Source organism: Brassica napus, chromosome A2 (genome assembly GCF_020379485.1).
Source record: "Brassica napus cultivar Da-Ae chromosome A2, Da-Ae, whole genome shotgun sequence".
NCBI classification, from domain to species: domain Eukaryota; kingdom Viridiplantae; phylum Streptophyta; class Magnoliopsida; order Brassicales; family Brassicaceae; genus Brassica; species Brassica napus.
In genome coordinates, this window is record NC_063435.1 from 23,920,830 (window position 1) to 23,944,138 (window position 23,309).

The following is a 23,309-nucleotide window of genomic DNA, read 5'->3' on the forward strand; positions in this document are numbered from 1 at the left end:
TATGAAAGAAACCACAATTAGTTCTTAATAAAAAAATCATGCTCCCAACTGTATCAACAGATTTGTCATTCACCCCTAGAAGACACATATAGGAATAATTAAATACTTTGGCAAAAAAAAAAAACATTTTTGTGATGAAGATTCTTAGATAATGATCGTTTTCTATACAAACATGCGGCACCTCTTCACCATTGTTTTAATCTCAGGAAAACGCGTAGAAATCTATTAACACAAATATTAATATACTTTAATTAAATATGTAATCCGCGCGGAGCGCGGACACCGGCTCTAGTTATAAAATAATAATGTCAGACAAAAGAAAGGTTATTTGAGTAAACCCCTCATTTAGGCTTATGCCATCTATAGCCCATTAATAAGGCCCATGCTGAAAAAAAACAAGCAAAACATATCTTAAACGCTGTCGTTTACGAACCGTCTCTTTTCTCTCTCCTTTTGTCGCTCCTCTTTTACCTTCTCTCTCTCACATTACAAACGGTGAGAGTGTATTTCTCACTGTGCACTACTTTTATTGTTATTTAGGTCACTGCTCCGACGAGGAGCCAAAGAAGACAACAATTTAAAAGAAAGAGACGGTTCGGTTGTCTCTTCGTCTCTATTCAGCTTACACTGGGGATTCTATTTGAGGTCTGACATTTTCCTAAATTTTCTTTTTCGACCCATTTTAGAAAGTTTCCTGCTTTTGATTTCTAACTCGAGATCTGGCTACTTCCTTATCTTCTTTGTGAAACCGACATGGGTTTTCTTCTGTTATCATCAAAATCTCTGCTTTTTCAGTTTATCTTAATTAATGAGTCTCTATGTGTTCCTTTGTCTCTCGTTACCTTCTGATTCATGCTTCTTTCGCTTTATGTTACTGCACCGTTTGTGTTCCATCTGTTAGGGTTAGTCTGTCTCTATCTGGTTCATGTCTTGTGTTTGTTTCTAGGGTTTCTATTAACAGATTTGTTAATCTATAGGTGGAATGTGTGTTCAGCTTCGGTTGAAATTGTTGATTGCATTCGAGACTGTAGAGTATTACTTGCAATTTACAGACTTATGGAGGTTTCTATTTCTGTGGCAACTTTCTATTTGTAGGTGTTAAAAGATGGGAAAGACTCCAAGTCCTGGTAAATGGATCAAGTCTCTTCTTGGGAAGAAGTCATCAAAGTCAAGTTTGGAGAAAGGAAACGAGAAATTGGTAAGAACAAGACATTGTTGTTTTTGTCTTTTATGTCAAAATGATATGTAACTGTAAACATTGTTCATATGTGATAGAGATCTGCAAAGAAAGAAGAGATTGTGGTGAAGGTGAAGGATAAAAATGTCTCAGACTTAGCTACCAATCCTCCGGTACTAGTTTCATCACAGGAAGTTGCAGCTACACAAGCTGTAACAGTCCCAGATGTTGTAGTCCCCGAGAAGCAGCCAAGCGAAGAGTCGAATGTGAATCTTGAGTCAGGGAATGACACAGAAGAACTCAAGTTCGAAGAAGCTGCTACAAAGGTTCAAGCTGCTGTCAGATCTCATCAGGTTACTTCTTTTTCTACATTTCAGTAATGAGTTTTCGGTTCTTATTCTGTTGTTTTTCAAATGCGTGAAGGCTCGTGAAGAATTACAAAAGCTTAAAGGTATCGTAAAGCTGCAAGCAGTGATCCGTGGTCACTTGGTTAGAAGACAAGCTGTTGCTACATACTCTTGCATTTGGGGAATTGTGAAGTTACAAGCTCTTGTTCGTGGGAAGGAAGCTAGATCTTCAGAGACCGATGATCAACTTCAGAAAACAAACTCGGTAATTTAAATGTCTGTTACTTTGTAAGTTCTACTCTAATAACCTTTACTCGATTTCAAAGTTGTATTCTCTTTTCTTTGATAGGAACCTGAGAATCCTGAAACTTTGCAAGGAAGCACTTACAGATGGCTTGAGAATCCCACAAAGCTCTCCATGATTGATAAGGTAACTAACAACAACAATTTGCTATGCAATTATGTAACACTCTCTTACTTATTTGCTTTCTTGACTTTTTTCAGCTTCTAGTTTCGTCTCCAAAGGCATTGCCTCTGAAGATTCAGTATGGTCCTGAAGATCCTAACTCAGCCAAGGTGTGGCTTGAGCGCTGGACGCTGTTGCAGGTTTGGGCTCCTGGTCCACTGGTGGTTAAGAGCCTTGTTGCGAAATCTCAGACAAAGAAGCGAAGTTTTCAAGCAGTTGAAGCAGACAAGGGGAAACTGAAGAAAGGTATCAAGAAACCACCCGGTGGTTTAAGTACTGCAAGTAGCTCTAGTAGCCGTTCTACAGCTGAAAAAGAAAAGCCTAAGAGAAATGTGAGGAAGGCTTCCACGCTTGGTAAAGAGGTTTCAAGAACCGAGAATGATAATAAGTCTAAGCAGAACTCGAGAAAAAGTACAAGCGCTGTAAAGGAAGTGTCTTCTTCATTGGAGATTAAGGAGGAGAAGCCTAGAGTTAGTCTCAGAAAGTCTTCACTTTCCAATGGGCTAGAGAAACCTACTCGCAAATCTGCTGAGAAGAAGAAAGAGATTGCAGATTCAGTGCAGAAAGAATCGCCTGATTACGAGGTTTCACCTCCTGCTGTTGATACTCCTGAAGAAGAAAAGATGAAAGACAGCACTGAAACAGTTTGTAAAGAAGCTGATCTCGATAAAGATGAGAACCCATCGGTTCTGGAGCAAGATGAACTCAAAACCGAAGAGAGAAATGACAAAGCTGAAGAAGAGATTCAAGAGCCAGACGTGCAGATAAGCTCTGAGAATGGAAATGACACAAAGGCAAGCGATAGAAGAGCATCTCTGCCTGCAAAGATTGAGAATCATCATCAAGAAGAAGGGCTTACACATAGCGGGAGAAAGATCCCAAGCTACATGGCTCCAACTGCATCTGCAAAGGCAAGAGTAAGAGGAGGACAAGGGTCTCCAAGGATTGGTGGTCAAGAGAAGCTAGAGAAAAATGGAATAACTAGACGCCACTCTCTTCCTCCTGCTGCAGCCAATGGTAAGCTGAACACAATGTCCCCAAGAGCTCACAGACTTCTCATAGCTTCAGCTAAAGGATCGATGAACAGTGACAGATCTTTTTCGTCCTCCAGGGATATTGGTGGTGGTAAGAAGTTTAAAGTTTTTTTTATACACAAGCCTCTTGAAAGTTTCAAACCTCTTAAACCCATTTTGCTCAATGTTTATTTCAGATAAATCGGCGAAAGCTGAGTGGAAACGGTGAATTCTTTTGAGGCAAATAGAGAAAGCAATGCAAAGAGTCATCCTGATCATCTTACACTGTTGAAAAAAAGAAAGCTCTGAAACCTTTTTTTATCTGTTTTAACTGTTTTGTTTCTATGTTTTTTGCGTGTGTTTACTTCGGTTTGGTGTGGTGAGTCTTTGACATGGTCCCTTTAGATTTCTCTCAGATGCTTTGTCTTCACAAACAAAAAAAAAGGGTTTTAGTAAATAGTTCTTTATAATGCTTCTCTTAATCATTTACAGTTTGTTCATGAATTTCGCCTTTTTAATTGTAAAACAAGAAAAGGTAGACTGTATAATCATTAGCTAAACTGAACTTTTTATAAGCCAAACTGAAATTTGTCTGAAGTAAAACTGCACCAAAGTTTTCTAGTTCAAATCTTATGTGGCTGAGCCAAGGATAACTATATTGTAACAACAAAATTATTTCTTTAATTTTTGTTGTTAATATGTTGATCAAAGTTTCAGCTCTAATAAGAATAGATAAATTAGCAAAATTTTTTTTTTGGTCAAACAATTAACAAATTTGAACACCAAAAACTAGACAAAAATTTTCAAATGCTTATGCCTAAACAACACCGAATCCAAGTAGTGTGAACAAAATGAATTATATTACAAACAAAACAAGTACAAATTACAACAGGAAAAAAAAAAGAGAAAATAAATTACAACAGAAAAGTTATTACAGTGATACTATCTTACACGAGGAGATTGATTGTGAGAAGGCAAAGGAGAAGCAATTGGAGTTAAGTGCAAGAGAGGCCGATCATAACTATACCTCCTTGGAGATTTCTGCACAACAGATCCGTTACTACCTCTAGGAGAATCAATCTGGCCCTGTCTGGTTCCAGCACCATTACTACCTCTTGGAGAATCAATCTGGCCTTGTCTGGTTCCAGCACCATTACTACCTCTTGGAGAATCAATCTGGCCTTGTCTGGTTCCAGCACCATTACTACCTCTTGGAGAATCAATCTGCCCTAGTCTGGTTCCACTACCTCCAGGAGAAATAATCTGGCCTTGTCTGGCTCCAACCCCAGTACTACTACCTCTTGGAGAATCAATCTGAGCTTGCCTATTACCTCCAGGCTTGGTAGTGGTTGTTGATTCAAGCTGATCAAGTTTGGCCAAAACTTCAGACATTTTCGGTCTGAGTTTTGCATCAGGGTTTAAGCACTGCAATGCAAGACTAGCAGCTGTGTATGCTCCTTTCTGAGGATATTGACCTCCTAATCTCGTGTCCATTATTCGAAAAAGCTTTCTCTTGTCGCCAAGATACGGCGTTGCCCAGTCCACTAGACTCTGCTCCACTCCTACTTTAGATTTGTCCACTGCTCTTCGTCCTGAGAGTAGTTCCAGTAGTACCACACCGAAACTGTATACGTCACTCTTAGCTGTTAATCGACCTGCACATGAAAGTCAAGGTATAAGCCACAAAGGACATGACCGGCCCTGAGATTTTAGGGGCAGTAGGCGACTTAGTAAAGATTTCAATAAAAAAAAATTATTTTTATAAATTTGGGGGCTTTTTGTTTTACAAATTTGGGAGCCTATGTCGATGTTATTTTCTTCAAAAGAATTAAGGAGGCTCTAGGCGAATGTTTCATCCGGCTTTGCCCAGAGGCCAGAACCTTACAAAGGCTAAAGCTATTGAAGCACATGCTAAAAGTTTATAAGCTAAGGCCAAAGTTTTTCTCACCTGTGGCTACATATTCAGGTGCTGCATATCCGTGAGTACCCATGACTTGTGTGGACACATGTGTCCTGTCACCAGTAGGACCTGCTTTGGCTAGACCAAAGTCTGAAAGTTTAGAGTTGAATTCCTGTGATTAAAAGATCAATAATATTAGAGGTTTTGATCAGAAATGAAGTGATAAGGTGTTGAATAGAGAGCTTGATAATCAGTGTTATTACCGCGTCTAGTAGAATGTTAGCAGCTTTAAAGTCTCTGTAAATCACTTGCGATTTAGCGTCGTGAAGAAAAGTAAGTCCTTTAGCTGCTCCTATAGCAACTTTCATCCTTATAGCCCATGTTAGTGGCTGCGCACCACCTGCAATACCAAAAGGAAAAATCATTTAACGGGGAGATAACAAAACACGGTTTAAAAGAACCAAAGATGTTGTTGACATTACGTCTAAAGAGATGATTCTCCAAGCTTCCTTTTGGCATGAACTCGTACACCAGTAACCTGTCTTCACCCTCTACACAGTACCCAACTAGTTTGACAAGGTTTGGGTGACTGAGCTGACCAAGATAGTTCACTTCAGTCTGAAACAAAACAATGTCACAACACAACGATCTCATGATCAAAACCAGATTAAGAGAGGAGAGGCAAAAGTTACTCACCAGCCACTCCTTGTGACCTTGAAACCCTTCAGTTTTAAGCTTCTTGACAGCCACAACGATACCAGAACCGGGTTTGGAGGCGGTTAAAGTTGTTCCATCGATCCATCCTTTGAAGACGTAACCAAAACCTCCTTCACCAAGAAGACTATCAGGTCGAAAGTTTCTGGTAGCGCTCTTGAGTTCGCTAAAGGTGAAAGCTTTGAGATTTGGGGACGACAAGATCTCTCCTTCTGTTCTCGGTGTGGGTAAAGACTCCAAACTACTGTAAGAGTTTATGCTTAAGCTTGAAGGGACAGTGGAACGGCTTGTCTTGCTAGAAACTCTTGACCCTGATGAACCTTAAATTAGAGATGGATCATTTATGAAAGGTTCCATCTTTGGACATTCCAAACAAGAAGAACAACTTTGGCACTAAAACCCAGAAGGAAAGGAAGAAACTTTATGAGCTATGGAGAAGATAAAGAAAGTTACCAGAATTAGCATGAGGACTGTGGCTGCTACTTTCCACTTTAGCTGATGAATCCAAACAATTACCCATTTTTTCAAGACAAAGCCTTAACTCTTTGTTGGTTCGTTCTCTAGACAATGAACAGATTCAAAAGAGTAATTGAGATCGTTAGTGAGAGAAGAAGGAACGTGAGATTCTGAAAGAACACAGAGAAGCACAGCACACCATTCATACAAAAGTCATGGTGGTGGGGGGTTTTTCTGTAATTACGATTCTACCCTTATGCTTTGGTCGCCGTGGTCCTTGGCTTTTATCGTTAAATGACTACTACACCCTTAGATTCTGCGAATCTATATGGTTTATGCCGTGGATTTTAAACGTCGAGAAGGGACAGTTTGGTCTAAAGCTGGCTGCGTATTTGCTTGCGTCAGCAAGTCCACGTCAGATTGTAAAGTCTTTGCTTTATACATTTTTACCTTTAAGCTAAAGCAAAACTCCTAAAGATGTGCATCAAATCTAAAAATGATTTTCCATCACTGACTGATTAATTTTGGTAAAAGATTCGAATGAGTTTTCAGATAAAACCTTGGGCTTAATTTAGTATATATATTCAAATAGGGCACGAAAGGTTTTAATGAAAAAAGAGGTGGTTAACACGCTTTTGTGATATTTTAATTTCAAGTGTTATCTAAAACTTTATTCCATGCATTGACCCAACACATTCCTCTCTATTCACATTGCGTTTTGGACCGACACATACAAGAGCTTTTTTGTCCGTATTACACCTTGACACGTGTGAATAATTGTGGAACATTTTAAAATATCCTAGAATTCTGAATGTATAAAATAACACAAATCGTAATTCAATAATAGTTTTGCTTCTTGTTGTACAAAACAAGAGACTAAATGGTTAGTTATTCAGAATAGTTTCGTTCTCATAAATTCTCAAATTAGTTTCTTTTTTAGAGTCTTTGATTTCTTAAAGAATTGGAGCTTTGATTAGGATAAACTTTTCCTCTTTCCCCGATCTAAAGTTTTTTAGGTCCTTTTTAACTTATTCCACCGCAAAACCTTTCTTCTCTTCTGGGTTTCCTTTGAAGTTCTTATCTTCTCCAGAAAAAGACAAAGATCATTGGCAACGGTTCATCCGGCCATGTCTTCAGCTCTTGATAAAGCTCTTCTAGCCATGTCTTTAGAAGAAGAAGAAGAAGAAGAAACACCTTTTGACCTTCCTGATCTTCCTCAATATAGCTCATGTCTAAACAACTCGATCAGTTTGATAGGAAGAATCCTAAATCCTGATTGTCAAAAGGTACCAAACTTGATTCGAGAAATGCCTCGTAAGTGGCAGAAGTTTGATCGTGTACGAGGTATAGCGTTATCTCCGGAGAGATTTCAATTCATGTTCAAGCATGAACATGACCTTCTTGAGGTTTATGAAAAAGGCGTTCACTCGTTTAATGATTGGACTCTAGCTATCGAAAGATGGGTAGAAAGGCCACCACCTGATTATCTCAATTTCATTAACATCTGGGTTCGTCTGCGTAATATTCCGGTTAATCATTATACGGCTAAAGCGATTGAAGCTCTGGGTGACTTGGTTGGACATGTTGTTGAAGTTGCCTTCGATCCTTCTAGGCCTCGTATAAATGATTATGAAAGAGTCTTGGTTCGATTTGATGTCTCTAGACCTCTATACAAAACAAGAGTTGTTAATCTCCCAGGAGGTGAGAAAACCACTATCTCCTATGAGTACGAAAGGATTCACAAAAGATGTTTTCACTGTCAGCGTTTAACACATGAGCAAACGGTTTGTCCTTTCAAGCTCCGAGACTTGCAAAAGAGTTCAGAACAGAGTAATATCTTAAATAAAGGATTGAAGATAAAGCAAGATAAGATATTAAAAGAATCTGATCCTCTCTTTGGTGTGTTAGAAGAAAATCAGGTTGGGATTAATCCAGCTACAGGAAGGCCGAGAATAGCTAAGGAGGTTTTGGATGGTATGAGACAGTATCTTCTAACTGCTTCAGGTCCTGAAAAGATCATCAGAGAACATAGGGTAAAGTCTTCCTTGGCAGATATTGGAAATGATCCTATAGCTCAAAAAGCTTTTCTCAGTCTGGAAACTTTACCTGTGATAACAACTAATATTGACAAAGGAAAAGGGCATGTTTTTGAGTTTCAGAATTCAACATCAGCGGTGCTTCCTGCATCAGTTCCTGGTTATCATTCTAAGCTTCTTCAATCTGCCATTCAAGCTGGACGAAACAACAATGAATTCTCAACTCCAGAATTCTTCTATTCTGAAGGTTCAGTGGATAGCAGCTATAATAATTCAAGGTCTTTTTTGGATTTCTCTTCAGTTAACTCGGCTATAGTTGGAGAAGCAGGTACATCTCGAGCAGCTGATGTTTTCAAGCCTGGAAGAGCAAGAAGAAGACCTCCTAAAAATAAAAGGCAACCATTTGAAGGAGCTCTAAATGTTAATCAGTTCGGTTACAAGAAAACGGACGTCAAAAGAAAGGCTGAGGAAGAAGTAAAGCAAGGTTCCAAGATCAAGCGAAAGCTTAATGAGGCGGTCCCAATGGAGGGACTGCCCAAAGATTTATGAGCCTTATGAGTTGGAATTGCCAAGGCTTGGGACGGTCTCAAGACTTGGTGATTCCTCGTCTCAAGGAAATTCGTTCCACTTATTTCCCTGAGATTTTGTTTCTAATGGAAACTATGCACAGCCGCAACTTTTTGGTGGACATACAAGAGTGGCTGGGATACAGTAGGGTATATACAGTAGAACCTGTCGGTAGAAGTGGTGGCTTAGCTCTGTTTTGTAAGAAAAATGTAAAGCTGGAGTTGAAGTTTGTGGATAAGAACCTTTTTGACTGTTGGGTCCAGTTTGATTCCTTCGGCTTTTATATTTCCTGTGTATATGGTGATCCCATGTGTGTAAATCGTCCTAAAATATGGGAGCGTCTTTCAAGGATAGGAGTAAATCGTCAAGAATGTTGGTGTATGCTAGGCGATTTTAACGACATACTGCATAATGGTGAGAAAAGTGGAGGTCCGTTGAGGAACGAGACTACTTTTATCCCATTCCGTGATATGATCAAAGCTTGTCAAATGACTGATTTAGCAAGCACTGGTAATGCCCTTACTTGGGGAGGTAAGAGAAACGACATGTGGATTCAATGTCAACTTGATAGATGCTTTGGAAATAAAGAATGGCATCGTTTGTTTCCGGCATCTAATCAAGCATTTCTTGACAAAAGAGGCTCTGATCATAGGCCGGTATTGGTGAGTTTGGTTGCATCTCAAGATACTTATAGAGGACAGTTTAAGTTTGATAGGCGGTTTCTTCATCAGCCCAATATTAAGAAAGCTATCACACTTGCTTGGAACAGCCCTCATTATTTGGCTGATGCATCTGTGTCTCACAGAATTCGTCTTTGCCGAAGAGCCATGAGTAAATTAAAGAAAGTCAATTCCTTAAACTCAAAGTCCCGAATTCTGGATCTTCATGCGAAGCTGGAAAGGGAGCAATCCTCGGATTTTCCCAATTTTAATCATATTCATCTTCTCAAGTTGGATATAATGAAAGCATGTAAAGATGAAGAATCCTTCTGGAGCCAAAAAAGTAAAGAACGATGGGCGAATTCAGGTGATAAAAATACCAAATTCTTTCATGCTTCAGTTAAAGCAAACAGGGCAAAAAAAAGCATTGAGATGCTTTTAGATGGAAATGGAAGAGAAAATCGTTCTGAAGCTTCAAAAGGAATGGTTGCTGTGGATTTCTTCACCTCTTTATTCTCTTCAACAAACCCATCTGACTTCAGTGAGTTATTTCAAGATTTCATTCCTAGAGTAACTCATTCGATGAATGTGGAGTTGATCAGAAATGTTACTTCATTAGAGGTTAAAGAAGCCCTTTTCTCTATTAACCCTTCAAAGGCTCCTGGAGCTGATGGTATGACTAGCTTATTTTTTCAACAGTTTTGGGAAGTCGTTGGAAACCAAGTTACATCGGAGGTCTGTAACTTCTTTGAGACGGGTTATCTGCCTTCAGAATGGAACTATACACATCTCTGCCTAATCCCTAAGAAGGTAAACTCATCTCTTATGTCAGACCTTCGTCCCATCAGCTTATGTTCCGTTCTTTATAAGATAATTGCCAAGATATTAGCTCAGAGACTAAAACCTCTCCTGCCTCTCATTGTATCACCAACGCAATCTGCTTTTGTGACAGAGAGATTGATCTCTGATAATATTACAATGGCTCATGAGGTGGTTCACAGTCTCTCCACTCATCCGACCTTATCATCTCATTATATGGCAATTAAATCAGACATGTCAAAGGCTTTTGACAGGGTTGAATGGAAGTTTTTAAAAGCTTTGCTTCAAGCTCTGGGGTTTCATCAGAAATGGATACAATGGATCATGGTTTGCGTGACAACAGTTACTTATTCTGTTTTGATTAATGACAAACCTCATGGTTACATTGTGCCGCAGAGAGGATTACGGCAAGGAGATCCCATATCTCCCTTTCTATTGTCCTTTGTACTGAAGCCTTGATTCATTTACTGAATAGATCTTCTGCCCAGCATAATATTTCAGGCATTCAGTTTGCGGTAACAGGACCTTCTCTCCATCATATGTTATTTGCTGATGACAGTCTATTTATTTGCAAAGCTGATTCTGAACAAACAGATGAGTTAAAGAGAATTTTGAGAGCGTATGAGGTGGCTTCAGGGCAAATGGTTAACCCAAGTAAATCATCTATTTTGTTTGGAAGCAAGGTTAATGATAGAGTGAAGGAAAATATCAAACTGAGTCTAGGGATTGAAAAAGAAGGTGGAATGGGAAATTATCTTGGACTTCCTGAGTGTTTTAAAGGTTCAAAGGTTGATATGCTCAGGTATATCCATGACTCTTTAAAAACTAGATTCTCTGGATGGTTTGCTAGACTTTTATCACAAGGTGGTAAAGATATATTGATCAAGACAGTAGCCTTAGCCATGCCTATTCACGCCATGTCTTGCTTTAGACTTCCTAAAACCACTTGTGATTCTCTAGCTTCAGCCATAGCTAATTTTTGGTGGAGCTCCTCTGAAGATAAAAGAAAAATACATTGGGTGGACTGGGAACATATGTGTCTCTCAAAGGAAGATGGTGGGTTGGGTTTTAGAGATATAGAAGTTTTTAATCAAGCTTTACTGGCTAAGCGTGCTTGGCTTATTCTTCAGAACCCAAACAGCTTATATTCTCGGGTCATGAAGAGTAAATATTTTGAGAACGAAGACTTCTTGTCTGCCCCTCTTACCTCGAAACCATCTTTCGCTTGGAGAAGTTTACTTCATGGTCGAGATCTTTTGGTTAAAGGTCTTGATAAAATGGTTGGGAACGGTTCATCTCTTTATGTCTGGACAGATTCATGGATCAAAGATGGATATATGCGAAGACCTCTGATAAAAAACTCAATCATTGATATTGATCTTCGTGTATCTGATCTGATTGATCATAGTAAAAGAGATTGGATCAAAGAAAAACTGGAAGCTCTGTTCTATCCTGAAGATGTAGCTTCGATATTAAAGACAAGACCAGTGGTATCTAAAGAAGATTTTTGGGTCTGGAGATACAATAAAAGTGGAGAGTATTCTGTTAAATCAGGCTATTGGATGCAGAATCAAATTACAAATGCTCAGCTGCATTCTGAAGCTAAAGCTTTGCCTTCAATCAATACCCTTAAAGCTCAGGTTTGGTCTTTAAAAACGTCTCCGAAGATCAAAACTTTTTTGTGGAAAGCTCTTTCAGAAGCTCTTCCAGTAGCTGATAAGATCTTATCGAGAGGTATGAAAGTTGATTCAAGATGCCAAGCATGTGGAAAAGAAGGCGAGACAGTAAATCATCTCCTCTTTACATGTGATGTAGCTCGCCAGATTTGGGCTCTCTCTGACTTTCCAAAACCAAGAACAGCCTTCTCTTCCGGTTCTCTCTTCTCAAATTTTCACTTTCTCCTCAAAGCAAGTAAGTCTTCTTCATTCCCTCCAGATATTGTTAGAAGGTTCCCCTGGACACTTTGGCATATTTGGAAAAGAAGAAATTCAATGATATTTGAAGGTAAATGTTTCTGTCCCATGGAAACTGTCAAAAAGATAAATGATGAAGCAGATCTCTGGTTCTTAGCGCAAAGAACAGAAGCTGATTTAGATATTTGTCATCACTCCACTATCGGTCATCCTCATCATTCATGGACTCCTCCTCCTCCCTCTTGGGTTAAATGTAATTTAGCTTACTCATGGGATAAGAAAGCAAAGATAGTTGGTGTTTCTTGGCTGCTAAGAAACCATGACAGAAAAGTTCTTCTTCATAGTCGACATGCTTTTGCTCAGATTGATAGTCTTGATATTGCAAAATTCCAATGCTTATTATGGGCTATTAATAGCATGTCCAGCTTAAAATTCTCCAATGTTATCTTTGGTTCTGAAGCAAAAGAATTGGTGGGAGCAGTTACAAGACCGAAAGCTTGGCCTTCTTTTGCTTTCCAGGCATCAGAGATCAATCTAGCGCTATCTACCATTCCTGGTTGGAAGCTTCAGTCAGAAACTCCTAATACTAATCAAGGTGCATTACTCATTGCTAAAAGTGCCTCTTTTGGTCAACGGCTACATTCTTATGTTGCAAGAGGTTATCCTTTTTGGCTCAAGAAAACTTTGGTTAATGATTTGGTTCAAGAAAACTTTGGTTAATGATCTTGTACCTACATGATTAGTCGGTTGAAACATTTTGACTCCTCGCTTGTTTGAGGCATTTTGGGTTTATCTTGTAACCATATCTCTCAGACTGAAATCTTGTTTATAATACCAGTGAAAAAAAAAAAGACAGGTGTACGTGGTTGGCAACATATTACGAGTAAGGTCGAACGATATTGTAGTCCTTTTTTTGTCGGCAATTGTATAACATTATTTAAAAGCAACTTGATATATGATATCACCAAGTGATTGGTATGAATTATATCAATCACAAGAGGTTTTAACTACGAAGCATGTGAATGGGAACACGACAGAAAGTATGTGAATAGTAAACTTTTGACTATTTGAAACTCTTCAATACTATTTATTTGTCAACCATATCATAATATATCTATTAATTTTGAATAAAAGTACGTATATGTAATTTATACTATTTATGAGTGCATAGCAGTATTTATTTATTGTCATATTTTATGAGTCCAACCTTTCTTTCATTTGTCAACAATATTATCTTCTTTGCCTTGAAACAAAAGCATCTTATCACCTTTGATTTTATAACATCTGTTAGTACTACTTTACAATTATTCATATATAACTTGATGTTTACATAATTACATATCAATATGTAATATAAGTTTCTTATATTGTCCTCTGAATAGTTCTAACAAAGCTATTAGACAATAAAATTTGTGATTGTTGAAGAAAAAATACGAATCATGTCATTAGTAACACGACAAAATGTATGTGAATAGTTATCTTTTGACTATTTCAATCTCCTGCGTTGCAATGGATTTTTTTGATGTTATAATTTAATAAAAACCATAAAATAAAAAAATCATTTATTATAGTATTATGATTGTTTTTATAACTAAAACTCATTTTCACACATAAGTTCAACTTAATATTTGTATTTTATAATCATGGTGCACATATGAATTGTTATAAACTTTATATTAAGGATTAGAGAAAATACTATACATAAATATTCAAACTGAATATAATCCAAAAAAAAAAAAGTAAAAAGGAAAAATTTTGAAGTAAAAATTACAATTAAATAAAATTTTACAATTCTCTCTGGCCACGATTTTTTTTAGAAAAGGAAAAATTCTTAATGGAAAAGGAGAAGTTGTTTTCACATAATAGAAGTTTTTATTGATACATTATCAATCTATTTTTAATTGATACATATCACAATCATATCAAGTGAAATATTTGAAGTTAATTTTAGTTTATATTTTTAACACAAATTATTAAAAATTAAAGTTAGTTAATTATAAGAAAAATAAGATTACTTTTACGTTTTTATTTATTTAGACTTTTAAAAAGGCTAATTATTTTATTTTTTTAGATTTTTATACAACTATTTTATTTTTAGTAGAAAAATTATGTTTAATTATTTATATATTTTGTCCTATACATACAAACACATATTTATCATATTCACACATACTCATGTACGACAATAACATCAAAATAAAAAGTTTTGCTAGCATAATAAGATGTAATAAGGATAATAAAAAGTTGAGTTGTATCAAGAAATTAAAAGAAAATACTTAGAAAATACTTTTCATGTAAATAATATTGTGTTTTGTAAAAATATGTGTAAGCTATTTTTTGTTTTAAAATATAGATGTAAAATATTTGTAGCTATTTTTTGTTATAATTTTATAACATACAATTATCTATTAAAAGGAAAGATATTTACTTATAAGAAAATAATAAGAGTACTTTTACAAAAAAATTAATTATGCTTTTAAAAGTAATATTATTTATTTTAAATTTAGTTTTTCTTCATGTTTTTATTAAATAATTTATTGTACTTATAGGGTTTTACAATTCATTTTTGTTTAACATTTTTTTCTTAAAATTTAATGTTTATCTTTTATAATTCTCTATCTTTACTATCTTGTAAAACAAACATTATAACAAAAATAATAATAACAATAATAATAATAATAGTAATAATAATAATAATAATAATAAGACTATTGAATAATATTTATAATTAAACTTTAAGAAAAATCGTTTTTATTATTTTAGTATATATATTTTTGATTATGATATAGTTTAACACATATCACATTTCTATATATATAACTACCATGTGTCACAATCATGTTAATTAGCAACTTTAAAGAACCAAACTCAATATAATATTTTACAATTCTATTTTTTAAAAAAATTTAGAAAATAAAAATTATATTAAATAAATTTTTCATATCTATTTTAGGATTTTGAAAAATAAAAATTTCTAAAAACATTACTACTAAATATTTTTCATAAATCGTTTTTACTATTAAATAATTTTTAAAAGTAGATTTTTCAAAATTCGTTTTTATTATCTTATTTATATATATATTTTAATCATTATATATTTAAACACATGTCACAATATTAGAAACAAATTATTATCAAATAATCTTTTGAAATAATTTTTTTATTAGGATTAAAAAAAGGAAAATTACTATCTATTCTATTATTTGCGAAGTAAATTTTTGGATTCGAGCTCTCACGTTAAAAATTAAAGTGGTTAATATCGTTTATACCCTTAATGAATAAAATATATAACTAAATTAAAAAATAAAACAAAATTTTAATTGATTTGATTACATATTGATTAATATTAATAATAGTTAGAATTATCCAAAATATGAAAATATAATTTAAGAAAGTGATAATTTATGTATATATTGTATTGTTATCTGAAAAAGTCTTTTAGTAAAAAATTAAAAACATAAATTATATAACAAAATATTAATCAAATAAAATTCTTAATTATATAAAATAAAATATTGAATCATCCAAAATCTAAAATATAATTAAAAAAAGATAATTTCTCTATATATATATTGTATTGTTATCTAAAAAAGTATTTTAGTAAAACGTTTAAAACATAAATTATATAATTAAATATTAATCAAAGAAAATAAATTTTTGGAATCAAGCTTTCACGTTCAAAGTTAGAGTGGTTAATATCGTTTATACCTTTAATGAATAAAATGTATAAATAAATTAAAAAAATAAAAAAAATAAAAACAAAAACAAAATTTTAATTGATTTGATTAGATAATTGATTAATATTAATAATAGTAAGAATTATCCAAATCTGAAAATATAATTTAAAAAAGAGATAATTTATGTATATATTGTATTATTATTTGAAAAAAAATCTTTTAGTAAAAAGTTAAAAACATAAATCATACAACTAAATATTAATTAAATAAAATTATTGATTATATAACTAAAAATAGAATATTGAATTATCCGAAATCTAAAAATATAATTAAAAAAATGAAGATAATTTATACATATATACTGTATTATTATCTGAAAAAATATATTAGTAAAACGTTAAAATCATAAATTATATAACTAAATATTAATCAAATAAAAGTTTTTAATTATATAATTAAAAATATAATATTGAGTTATTTTAAGATTTATTTTAGTAATGAATATAGTGTACAAAGAACTTTTCAAAAATTTATGAAAATGTTTAAGCCCGCATCACGGGCAAAATACCTAGTTAAATAATATATATAATAAAAAATTTAATGAAATTAGGTTTTGTTAATATCTTAGTATATATATTTTTAATTATGAGATTGATTACCACATGTCACAATCTTAAATATATAATTGTTATGTGTCGCGATCATGTTAATTAACAACTTTGAAGAACCAAACTTTATATAATAAAATATATATATTCAGCCACATTATTTATGTGTTGTTATCATATTTTAAGCTTTCAACCATACTTTATTTGTCAACCATATATCATATCTTCCTTTACGTAAAAGTATATCTTATCACCTTTGTTTTGATAAACATTATTCAATATTTTATAAACATTCATAAAATATTTATGTATCAATATCATCAACCATTGTCTCATTTTTCCCATGAAAATTTCTGTTACAACTCGTAGAAAATTCGATATATGAAAAATCAAAATATCAAATGGCCCCCAATGATTGTAACCCACTCTGGTCAACAAAGCAGCCAGCCACCGAAACTTCCTAACATGTTGTAAACTTTCGAGGCAACGTGTGGTTATAATAGCAAACAAACGGTGTGTAGTTTCCCTTTCAACCTCAGACACGGAGACCATTTCACAAGCTGAACCCCAAAAGTGTTTTACGCGTCATCTTACCCAATCAGAAGCGTAAAGCGAGATCACCAGTCCAGTGTCTAACCTCCACGTGGAGCATCGACGTCTATTTTCGCGCCTTTTGTAACAAATAATAAAAAATTCGTCCAAAACAAACATCTCGGTCGCCGGAGGAATAATCGGCGGTGCGGAGGCGTTTCCCTGAGGGTCATGGAGGCGAACGGATCTGGATTCCGGCGAATTCTGCTGCTGGCGTTGTGCGTCTCCGGAATCTGGTCCGCCTACATCTACCAAGGCGTTCTTCAGGAAACTCTGTAAGTGGAATCACTCTTCACATCGGATCCGATTCTCGTCAGCTTCATTGTTTCCAATCGTCATTTGATCGGTGCTACGAGCGTGATGTAGCCTAGTGCAACGATTCTCGTATAGATATAGCTCATGCAGTAGGTTGTTCTTAATCTGTATGCATATGCAATTGTATTCGAAATCTTTGTTTGGAGTTTCTAGAGACGTATTATTAGCTGCAGAAACGTCTAGTTTTCCGTGGAGAATGTGAAAGCTCCGGTGGCTACGCGTGTGGAAATCTGGTGTGGTGCGGATTCGAACTCGGTCTCCTGGGATCCACGGAACGCTTTGACCACCCGATTACAGACGCGTGGTTAAAGATTTAATTAAAAGGAGGAGTTAGCTTAATCGCTAAAACTCCTGAATTAACTTATAAGAGTCTAAAGAGGTCACATGTTCAGGTCTCGTTGGGAGGGATTGTTTTTTTAATCAGATGAGAGTTAATTTAACATTGTCTGAGTTCACCATAAGAGATGTACGCGCCTACGAACCTAGAACCTCCTAGTCATTCAAAAATAATAATAATAATCATCGTCTGAAACCTGTGGTTGGAAGTTATAGAGACATAGCGACATCAAACTTGTTATTGGTCCATGGACTAAAATAAAATTCGTTTACTGATTAGGTCCACGAAGAGATTTGGTCCAGATGAGAAGAGGTTCGAGCACCTTGCATTCTTGAACTTGGCGCAAAGTGTAGTCTGCTTGGTCTGGTCTTTTATTAGTGAGCATTTTGTCCAATCCCATCTCTATCTCATTTATCATGGAATACAGACAAATGGAACTGAAATTTAAATCTGATTTTTGGTCCAGTGATTAAGCTTTGGTCAAACACTGGTAACGGTGGTGCACCATGGTGGACGTATTGGAGTGCCGGCATTACTAATACCATTGGTCCTGCCATGGGGATTGAAGCTTTGAAGTACATCAGTTATCCAGCTCAGGTATCTTTTATCCTTCAGATTATGGATTTTAACTACTTAGGGTAAGCGTTGGGTTAAGTTATGATCTTGTTTCGTGCAGGTCTTAGCAAAATCTTCAAATGATTCCAGGTAAGGTATCTCTATCTATAGTTTTCAAATGTAAACCATTGTTATCTCGAATGATTAGTATGAAACTCTTTTACCATGATGCAGTTATGCTGATGGGAACTTTGGTTTATGGAATAAGATACACTTTCCCTGAATACATTTGCACCTTTCTTGTCGCGGGAGGAGTAGCTGTGTTGCTCTTCTTAAGGTATGCAAATTATCTCATCCAAAAGCTTTGATCACAGCATATTTGTAAGCTTATGATATATTTTGTTTCTTTTCAGACAAGCTCTAAGACAATCAGCAAGCTAGCTCATCCAAATGCACCCTTAGGCTACGCACTTTGCTTCTTAAACCTCGCCTTTGACGGATTCACAAACGCCACCCAAGACTCCATTGCCTCAAGGTACCCGAAAACAGAAGCTTGGGACATAATGCTGGGGATGAATCTATGGGGCACAATATACAACTTGGTCTACATGTTTGGATTACCACAAGGGATGGGATTCGAAGCATATAAGTTCTGTAAGCAACACCCGGAAGCGGCATGGGACATTCTGAAATACTGTCTATGCGGTGCGGTGGGACAAAACTTCATATTTATGACGATAAGTAACTTCGGGTCACTAGCTAACACGACCATAACGACGACAAGGAAGTTTGTTAGCATCGTTGTGTCGTCGGTGATGAGCGGGAATCCATTGTCGCTGAAGCAATGGGGATGTGTTTCGATGGTGTTTGGGTGGTTTGTCTTATCAGATTTTCCTTAAATGGAGCAAGTCGAAAAGAGTGGAGAAGAAGAAGCAAAAGAGTTGAACAAAGAGCGAAAACACACAATGTGTATGGCTCTGTTACCTTTTCTCATATCTCTAAACTGAGTTTTTAGATTTTTTTTTTCCTTTTAGCTGTTTATGTTTAACCAACGAAAGAGTCTCAAACCAGATTAGTCAACTGTAAAACTAGTGATTAGCAGAGAGGTAACAGTAATGATGATTCAAATATGACTTAAATTTTGCGATCCAAATATATGACTTAAATTCTTGGTCGGTTCGACCAGTATGGTTATGTCTTGAAAACATTGATTACAAACTGAAAACCGGTTTAGAAGAGGACTAATAAATAAGAGCGGTTGAAAGTTTTCAAACTAAAAAGGTAGAAAGTGATGATTACGTTTTGTCTTCCACTAACTAACATACTTAACTCTTGCCATTTTAAAGAGAAGCAGATCCAGATTCAACTAAGAACCCTCTTCATTTTGAAGCTTTGTTTCTGCAACTACATGCAGCCACGGAAGGAGGAGAAGAACATGAAAGCATAGCAGGTAAGTTTATAAAAACAATATAAAAGATAGTATATGTGTCACACCACAAAATCAAATCATTTCCACCCATATAATCATCTCTTTACAAATCATATGAATCTTCTGAGAAGGAAACAAAGGGGAAACAAAAAATATTTTTTTCTGTTTTTCTTCTTCTCACATCTATGAGAACTTCTCACACCTATGAGAAGTTACACTACAGAAAGAAAATGAATTGAAAGCAAAGTTTTTTTTTCTTCTTCTCCAAAACCTTATGCTAGTCTTGGGCTTATCTTTTCTTCTTCTTCTTCTTCTGTCTGTTTTTTTTTCTAATCATTACTGTATATAGAAAGGCGACATGCCTCTCTGAAGTTGTTACTATATAGGTTTCTTCTGTACAGAGAATCAAGAACACAACAAATTAAGAATTCATGGGGGAGGCAAAGACCCAGATTATGTATCTGGGTTTGACCCTAAAAGAGGGGGAGATGAAACCAAAGAATCTTTCTTTTTTCTTAGACACACGAACTATAAACTGAAGAAACACTCATACTTGAAGCCTTTTTTAAGTATGAGAAGAAACTCTCTGAATGAGTTGAATGCTGAGTATCTGAGAGAGAACTCAGTTTCTGAGATTGGTCTAGACTTAGAAATGTTACCTTTAACATTCAATGGAGTCTAGACCACTGAGGGGGAAAAATGCAGATCATGGCACGCCCGCTTCACTAAAACTTTTTCAGGCCGATATGGCTGCAAAACCTATGAAGAAATTTCTAAGCAAAAGAGAAGAAATGCATGTTATGTCCAACTCCATGAGGACACAACTGCGGTTTTAGGTTCGTTTTTTTTTTCTGGTTGGGTTGGTTTGGTTTACAAACTATCAAGAAGGACTCTTTTGCAAGGAGGTGGTTGTGAAGGATTAGCACTCGGACATGGATATGGGGACTCCACACCCAGTGTTTTTAGAGAAAGCTCCTCTCCTGCAGTGACACAGATCAGTTAGTTCCATTCCTATAAACTATACCAATTCAAATGATTCGGTGCAAGCTTACTTACACTTTCAGAGAATTGAGGGCTTGGGATGCCTGCTGCTAGAGATCTGAACAGTGGAGTGACTTGAACGGGCGAGTTAAACTCTTCTTCACCAGATATGGGCACAATCTCATTACAGTCCTTTAGGATATCATCATGACAAGTTGAGAGTAAACCCACTTGTTCCACAGTTGCATCAGACACAATCCCTTGATCCTGTAGTACCTCCACGACACTTTGCTTCTGAGATATTGTCTGAGTATCAGAAGACATTGGTTGCTGTTGGGTCTTATCACCAGAAGGGTGCGGCATTACAGTTGATCCTGAGCTATTCTCAGAGCTTGCTGGTGAATCATGGAGATCAGGTTGCCTATAAGATACTTGACTAGCTTCATTACTACTCCTCAAATCTTCAACAAGATCCTTGAACTCCTCCTCAAGCTGGAATCCATCTCCGGAAGTCCATAACGGAATATATCATTCTCTTTGCTTTTATTCAAGAAATCCTGCAGGACCTGCACATTAGTAGCACCAACAACAACATTTTTGTTAAACAGCCTCTTGAAAAGTGTTTCCTAATCATTGCAAAACCGCATAGTTAGTTACCTTCCATGCATTCTCCATGCTTTGTTCAGTGTTGTCTGAGTTTACTTTATGCGCCAATGAACTGAGAAGCTCAGCTTGTTGCATCAAGTTTGTTACCTTTGGATCATCCTTCTTAAGAAACACTTCTTGGTTACCTATATACCCAGAAACACACAATTAACTTACTATGCTGCATCTTTACTAATGCTCTCATTACAGGATAAGCAACAACAACATAAAGAATAGATTTGGGCAGAGTTGTTTACCGTCATTTTCTTTCACATTGTCTGTTTGATTCTGCTCCTCCGTGCTACCAACACTTGTGGCATTGTGGGGTAGTACCGAAAATGGAGGTCTTACTTGCTGATTCACACTTGAATGAACCTTTATATGTGATCTATCCCCATAGTTAGTGATCTCTTTAAGGTCTGGAATGTGACTTCTCCTGAAATATAGAGCATAGTCAATCCACAATTCAAAGCTTGCTTTCTTCTTTGAATCCAAAAGAGAAAACCCAAAACAAGTTTCTCACCTGGTTTTCTTAGCAATAGGAGATTCACTTTCGACTTTGCAGGGTGCAGTAACACCATCTGGGAACAGGACTCTCTTGTGTTTGAGTTCACAGAACAAGCAATACTATTCTCTTTAGCCATGGCTTCATACTTAGCTCTCTTCTTGCACAGTGTTGTGAACCTGTTCTTCACTGCATTATCCGTTCTACACAAAAGAACATGTTACATTCATTTCCATAACTTCACACACCATAAAATATTTTATGTTCTGTGATTTACGTACCTGCCTGAGACCACTTTTGCTATCTCAGTCCATCTGTTCCCAAACAATCTCTGTGCCTACAAAACCAAAAACACACAAAGATCAGACACAAACTCTTATGGGATTAAAAGAAAGATGTCTTGTCTAACCTCACACAAAAGTGTATCTTCTTCAGGGGTCCAACCACCTCTCTTGAAATCAGAGTTTAAGTATGTATACCATCTGCAAAAACCAAAACCCCATGATCCGATTTTAAAAAAAAAAAAAAACACCAGAAACAATCATCTTGATCAGAGTTTTAAACCAGACCTTCTTCTACACTGCCTTGTGCTCTTATCAGTAAACTTAGATGCAATGATCGCCCAACTGAGAAACCAATCAACACAACACAACATCAGAATCAATAAAACAGAAAACTTTGTCCGAGAACTGTAAGAAAGAAAAGAGACTAACTTTTGAGTTCCATTTAAAGTGATTTGCTGTCTGAGAATATCATCCTCCTGCAAAACAAAGCAAAACCCATCTCAGAGACTAGACAGAGCAATGAAACAGAGATTCATTATTATATATATAGATATAGAAGAGAGAGAGAGAGAAGGGGAAGAGACCTGTTGAGACCAGGTAACAAAATGACGCTCCTTCTTTTGGAATCATCATCTTCGTTAATAACGATCTTATTCTTCTTCTTCGTTGTCTCTTCCATTGTAATATATTTTTCTCTCTCTCTCTGACGCTCTCCCTCTGTTAATATTCTTTGTCTATTCTTCGACGCTCCTTCTCCCTTATTATAAAACCCACAGCGACGAGACGACCCCTCCCAACTTTTTTTTCTTATCTGAAAAATAAAAATCCAAACTTTTTTTCCAGGAAAAACAAAAAACAAATACTAATAATAATCAAAAAAATCACTTTAGAAAGGGACTACTTATATATTCATCACTCGTGCTTTTAAAACCCTCACAGAATCGTCTTGATTCGTAATTTTTTTTTTTATTTCACAACGGTTGAGTTTCAAACAAAAAAAAACGAAAAGGGTTGTTTTTTTTAGAAAGAGAGAAAATAACAAAAGTTGAGATTTTTTTCCTAAAATTGAAATATAAAAGAATCACCTTTTGGTTCTTTGGTTATCAGTCAGGATTCATGAATCATGAGCATTGGTTTCCTTTAGTAACCTTCACTGTTATTTGGAAACAAATGAAAATTTGATCTCTTTCTCTCCGTCACATGACTCTTCTTTTTGAACTCTCATCTCTCTCTTTCTCTCTCTCTGTAGATTATATTTTCAATGATTTTGGGAATTTAATGAAAATAAATAAAATTATTAAAAATAAAATAAAGG

The 23,309-nt window shown here is 35.6% G+C and overlaps 3 protein-coding genes and 2 pseudogenes across 9 annotated transcripts; 3 read left to right on the top strand and 2 right to left on the bottom strand.

The window, feature by feature from the left end:
* Positions 1-392: 392 nt before the first annotated feature.
* Positions 393-3,473, top strand: LOC106396460 (protein IQ-DOMAIN 29). Of its 3 annotated transcripts, none has more exons than XM_013836860.3 (7): positions 393-645; positions 1,096-1,198; positions 1,276-1,530; positions 1,601-1,789; positions 1,874-1,954; positions 2,029-3,115; positions 3,201-3,473. In XM_013836860.3, exons 2-7 carry the CDS (start codon positions 1,106-1,108, stop codon positions 3,230-3,232), a joined length of 1,737 nt encoding a protein of 578 aa, XP_013692314.2. In that variant the 5' UTR covers positions 393-645; positions 1,096-1,105; the 3' UTR covers positions 3,233-3,473. The 3 variants fall into 3 exon arrangements, with proteins under 3 accessions (XP_013692314.2, XP_048599952.1, XP_048599950.1); XM_048743995.1 differs by lacking the exon at positions 393-645 and adding an exon at positions 751-767; XM_048743993.1 differs by lacking the exon at positions 393-645 and adding an exon at positions 885-902.
* A 368-nt stretch (positions 3,474-3,841) lies between these two features.
* LOC125575176 (probable serine/threonine-protein kinase PBL3) lies at positions 3,842-6,264 on the bottom strand. Of its 5 annotated transcripts, none has more exons than XM_048744010.1 (7): positions 6,071-6,255; positions 5,600-5,937; positions 5,386-5,521; positions 5,167-5,303; positions 4,952-5,075; positions 4,203-4,658; positions 3,842-4,154 (listed from the first exon to the last, which is right to left on the bottom strand). In XM_048744010.1, exons 1-7 carry the CDS (start codon positions 6,135-6,137, stop codon positions 3,946-3,948), a joined length of 1,467 nt encoding a protein of 488 aa, XP_048599967.1. In that variant the 5' UTR covers positions 6,138-6,255; the 3' UTR covers positions 3,842-3,945. The 5 variants fall into 5 exon arrangements, with proteins under 5 accessions (XP_048599967.1, XP_048599962.1, XP_048599961.1 ...); XM_048744005.1 differs by having other exon boundaries at positions 3,842-4,067; positions 4,116-4,658; XM_048744004.1 differs by having other exon boundaries at positions 3,842-4,163; positions 4,212-4,658; positions 6,071-6,254.
* Positions 6,265-7,200: 936 nt separating this feature from the next.
* Positions 7,201-8,658, top strand: LOC106393927. Its single transcript, XM_022693086.2, has one exon. The coding sequence runs from the start codon at positions 7,201-7,203 to the stop codon at positions 8,656-8,658; it is 1,458 nt and encodes a 485-aa protein (XP_022548807.2).
* Positions 8,659-16,899: 8,241 nt separating this feature from the next.
* LOC125580050 lies at positions 16,900-19,095 on the top strand (annotated as a pseudogene).
* A 541-nt stretch (positions 19,096-19,636) lies between these two features.
* LOC125580055 lies at positions 19,637-23,268 on the bottom strand (annotated as a pseudogene).
* Positions 23,269-23,309: the final 41 nt, after the last annotated feature.

Excerpts from the sequence above, each read along its gene's own strand:
- LOC106396460 (XM_013836860.3), top strand. The coding sequence starts at position 1,106 with ATGGGAAAGACTCCAAGTCCTGGTAAATGGATCAAGTCTCTTCTTGGG. Across the intron at positions 1,790-1,873 it reads AACTTCAGAAAACAAACTCG|GAACCTGAGAATCCTGAAAC; the intron begins GTAATTTAAATG and ends TTTCTTTGATAG. Across the intron at positions 3,116-3,200 it reads CTCCAGGGATATTGGTGGTG|ATAAATCGGCGAAAGCTGAG; the intron begins GTAAGAAGTTTA and ends TGTTTATTTCAG.
- LOC125575176 (XM_048743997.1), bottom strand. The coding sequence starts at position 6,137 with ATGGGTAATTGTTTGGATTCATCAGCTAAAGTGGAAAGTAGCAGCCAC. Across the intron at positions 5,938-6,070 it reads CAGTCCTCATGCTAATTCTG|GTTCATCAGGGTCAAGAGTT; the intron begins GTAACTTTCTTT and ends CTCTAATTTAAG. Across the intron at positions 5,076-5,166 it reads CTAACATTCTACTAGACGCG|GAATTCAACTCTAAACTTTC; the intron begins GTAATAACACTG and ends TTTTAATCACAG.
- LOC106393927 (XM_022693086.2), top strand. The coding sequence starts at position 7,201 with ATGTCTTCAGCTCTTGATAAAGCTCTTCTAGCCATGTCTTTAGAAGAA.